Source organism: Cyprinodon variegatus, unplaced genomic scaffold (assembly GCF_000732505.1).
Source record: "Cyprinodon variegatus isolate N-32 unplaced genomic scaffold, C_variegatus-1.0 Scaffold1045, whole genome shotgun sequence".
Lineage (NCBI taxonomy): Eukaryota > Metazoa > Chordata > Actinopteri > Cyprinodontiformes > Cyprinodontidae > Cyprinodon > Cyprinodon variegatus.
The window spans coordinates 156,339-160,971 of NW_015151498.1; the positions used below are offsets into that span (position 1 = coordinate 156,339).

Below are 4,633 nucleotides of genomic sequence, written 5' to 3' on the forward strand. Positions count from 1 at the left end.
ATAGATAGATAGATAGATAGATAGATAGATAGATAGATAGATAGATAGATAGATAGATAGATAGATAGATAGATAGATAGATAGATAATACTATGGTCTTTATGGACTCATGGTCCAATAAATACATACATAAAACAACACATTTACATGTTGCGGAATAATCTGTAGTTTTCATAGCAGCACAGCGAGCTATTACAAAAAGTTAGAAAAGCACTAACAGAAAACTAAAACAATGCTTTGGGATCTATGTTTGATCATATATGGCACTGTCATAATATTACTGTGACTGTCCTTGATATCTGCCACATAACAAGCAATATTTTTTTTTCTTTGCCGGTTCAATAAGCAAAAAAAAATATATATATATATTTGTAATATTTTTTAAATTTCTCACCGAAATGTCTAATTTTATCCAGATGTTGCCTAGTTAGCCTTTGTCTCTCATGTATTTAAGGTAGCGTGCTTAAACATTGAGAATCCACTGGAAAAAGAGTTCTAGAAAACAGCACTTAGTGGATGAAATGATAAAAAAATGGATTATTTGATTTCTTAGAAAAGTATTTCTCATTTTCTTTACTTATACATAATCTCTCCCAGTCAGAGGTCCTTACATAATAAAAAGGAGTGTGCCATTGGACACAATTCATTAGAATTGTTCCAAGTCAGCCGCAGTCAAACTTAAAGCATATATTATGTGAGAGACGGGGATGAAAACAATCTAAAACTACACAGGATACTTCAAGTCATGGCAGCTACATTGAAATTGTCTTGCTGCCGCCCTGCTTCTGTCTATCCTCTCTGCCTGTCCCCCTCTGATGATGAGGGGTTTCTTTTGTCTCTCTGCTCTGACCTCAGCAGGTTTGTTTCTCTCTGCATAATCCTCCTCCTGTGGGCGCCAGCGTATAAAAGCGAGGGGGGCTCTCTGAGCCACACACACTCTCAGTGAAGCTCGGTGCAGGCATCACACACACAGACAGGTAAGACACACTAGACATTTTTGGAAGTTCAGTCCTATATATTCATTCAGCTCATATTTTTGTCAAAGAAAAAAAAAAGAAAAAGAGCCATGAACCTCCATGTTTTTTCATTCAGCAATCATGTCCACTGGAGATAAGGCCAAGACTTCTTCCCAGACTGACGGCAAGGCCGCTCAGAGCAAGAAGTCTGAGATGGGGATGATGTCCTACAAGGTCTGTCGCCCTCAATCAGCTGCCCCTCTGTAAATGATGTTACATAAGCTGATAAACATATAACGTGTGAGTTTTCTTTCCATCCACCAGATGTTCGTGTTTGACCAGGAGAACTTCCAGGGTCGCATGATTGAGATCAACAATGAGTGTATGAATGTGTGTGAGATGGGCATGGACCGCGTCCGTTCTCTGCGCGTTGAGTGTGGACCGTAAGTTTCCTCCAAACCACATGTTTCGACTTCATTTCAGACAAAAAAAACGTTGAATGGTTGTCTCCCAACTTTGTGTTGCAGCTTTGTTGGATTTGAGCAGATGAACTTCTGTGGTGAGATGTTCATCCTGGAGAAGGGCGAGTATCCTCGCTGGAGCTCCTGGAGCAGCAACAACCGCAATGACTACCTGATGTCCTTCAGGCCTGTCAGAATGGTAAAAAAAACATCTATATTCTCATCTTATTTTAGGTTCTATGTAGAAATTGAGCATTCTTTCCTGATGTGTTAACCTTTAGGACCCAGAGAAGCACAAGATCTGCCTGTATGAGATGGAAAACTTCCAGGGTCGCAAGATGGAGATCATGGACGATGACGTTCCCAGCCTTTACTCCTATGGCTTCACAGATATCGTGAGCAGCATTATGGTCAGCTGTGGAACGTGAGTACCAAACCACCAAAGAGGACAAACAGCAAACGAAAATCCCTACTTTATGACCCATTTCTGTTTCTCGTTACTTTCCCCAGCTGGGTGGGATACCAGTACCCTGGATACCGTGGCACCCAGTACCTGCTGGAGAAGGGCGACTACAGGCACTTCAATGAATACGGTGCCCGCTTCCCTGAGTTCCAGTCCGTGAGGCGTATTATTGACATGCAGTTTCACCCACATGGCTGCTACACCATGGCCAGCAAGTGAGGCTTTGGGAAGGAGAGAAAGAGAAAGAGCGGAAGTGAGGGAGAGGGGCGGAGCAAGAGGGAACGGGGGAGAGACGTCTGGGCGTCTTCACCTCAGTGCCTTTGAGAGGTCTGTGATCTAACGGAGTGAAAGGAGAAGGTATATTTCTACCCCCCCGACCAGCAGGACCAGTTAAACCACCAATTCCACCCTCCATCCCTCTCTGTCTCTATTTTTCTCTTTCTCCCCTCTGGCCTGTACTTTGCTTCCTCTCTTTTTCTTTCTTATTTTTTTAAACTCTCTCAACTCAACCCCCCCATCCAGTCCTCTGAGACTCCAAAGAGAAAACTCAGTACCTCTTGCTGTTTCACACATGATTCTCGGCTAAGGGTATGATGCACCATGGGAAACGGAGTCCCTCATCACCCCCTACCCCGTCTCCTCTTGCCCTTGTGCTTTACAAACCTTTTCTGCTGTACAGATCCTTAGCCAAGTTTTCAATAAAAGGAAAAACATTGATTTCAAAGATCTTGCTCTTGTGAATTATTAACAAAAATAAGAAAAAACTTTAAAAAAGACCAAAACAAATCATAAAACAACAATTTATGCCTATGGTGATGTTTTTACCTACTAAGGATACACTGTGTGAGGTTGGAATGATTTGCAGCATAAACCTTTAAACATAACCTCATAGTTGCACATTGTATAACTGCTGAAGTCCTTAACAGGCTTCATGCAAAGGAAAATTCATGGCTGTGTTAGAATTAATAAATGTAACAGGGATAAATCATCTTCACTTATGTTAATGTACAGAAATGTATGCAGGTCTCTTTGCTTTATTAGCTATTTTCTATATTTCATCTATTTTGTTTAACACATTTTTGCAGCTTTGGTCGTAAATAACAACAAACCATGAAGTTGTTATTTTTGAACTTGTGTTTTTTTTTTGTTTTCTTAAATGCTGCATAGTTATTTATCCCCGTTTTATTTCAATAGAGTTATTTTCTAATGATTAAAAGAGAATTACTGAATTGGTAAAGTCTAAAGTCTAAAATGTTAGCGGCTAACATACTGTCTTGTTTGCCTTCACATGAACTTAAAAGAAATCCCATTTTTTGTTGATATAGTTCATTAAGATGTCAGCCCAGTCTTTACAGTGGAAATCATTCCAAATCTTCTGAAAAAAAGTTTTTCAAATTATTTTTTTTTCATGTTTTTTTTTTTTTTTTGTAATAAGTGTTTATGATCCTTTTTCCAAAAGACAGTTTTTGAAGTTTAGACACTGATTTTAAATAAGAAGACCTGGTTTGTAATCTCACCTCCCCAACAGGGGCAGAGCTAGATGGGGGGGCCCCTGTGGCCACCCCAACCATTTTTTCCCCTCTAATACAGATGATGGCAACAGTAATACTCTCAAGTGAAATATTCAAAACATTTAAATTTTTCCTATGTAAACATTTACTTGACAACAAAAACACTGGTTAAAGATGAAAAGTACAGAATTCAAGCTCTTTTCAGAACTACATTTTGTGTTATATGGGGTAAAGAGAAAATTATTTCTCTCTGCAAGTCATATAGGAGTATTCAGTGAAATCATAGATAACTATTTTTATAAAAAGGTATTAATCGTTTTATGTAGATATTAGTACTTGTAAATATATACTTTTTGCAGAATGATTATTGATAAAGGTAACTAATGAAAATTGAAACGATATTCACCCCAGAACTCAAACCTGAAAGAATTGAATCCACTTTACCTTTTATCTAGGAAGATGTTTAAATATATGCATTTATTTTTAGCAAAGGCTGTAGGAAAGGATATTTTGTCTTTATTTGGAAAATATGGATGTTGTGCTCATTAATGTTCCTGTTGGAACAGTGTAGATTGACCCAGAGGTTCTGATGCCTATCCACTTTTCGCCACCCCTTAGTGTACATTGGACATTGCCTGGCCACCCTTATAAAATTTTTCTGGCTACGCCTCTGCTCCTCAAAAGGATGATATCAGTTGGAGAACAGGACTGTTTGGAAACCAGTACAGTTCTTTACAGAACTGGTTTTGTGTCACACTGGAACAATGATTTACCAGTCTAAATGTCCCACAGAATCAAGGCTGTAAAACTGCCCAAAATTCGTTGTTATGATAAAGAATTATTGAAAGTTGATGTGATTGAAACTAAAGAGCCAACCCAACTCCTGAAATCAACATGAAGATATTTTAAATATAAATATATTAAAATGGAAATCGACTAGTGTTTTAATGTGTGTTTCTAGTTTTCAGTGTATAATTTTGCCTTTTTTAGCTGTGATTGTTTGGGTTCATCGGATTAACCTGGGGAAGAAACTGGGTCTGTGGGGGATGTTTTTGTTAAAAGAGCTTTGAAGAGTCACAGATGCTGTCATCTCTGCAGACAAACTGTCAAATACATTTCTTCTATCTCTAGACCCATACAACTCATGGAAGGAGGGAATCTAACAATTTAACAGGGTTATTGCACATGATATTACTGTGCAATAACCTGTGCAATAACCCTGTTAAATAAGATACTTCAGCT

General features: G+C 38.5%; 1 protein-coding gene across 1 annotated transcript; it reads left to right on the forward strand.

The window, feature by feature from the left end:
- The first annotated feature begins 918 nt into the window (after window positions 1–918).
- Window positions 919–2,598, forward strand: LOC107101012 (beta-crystallin B1-like). The gene is made up of 6 exons (XM_015399747.1): window positions 919–977; window positions 1,093–1,190; window positions 1,281–1,399; window positions 1,484–1,616; window positions 1,699–1,841; window positions 1,928–2,598. The coding sequence occupies exons 2-6, from the start codon at window positions 1,098–1,100 to the stop codon at window positions 2,097–2,099; spliced, it is 660 nt and encodes a 219-aa protein (XP_015255233.1). The 5' UTR covers window positions 919–977; window positions 1,093–1,097; the 3' UTR covers window positions 2,100–2,598.
- Window positions 2,599–4,633: the final 2,035 nt, after the last annotated feature.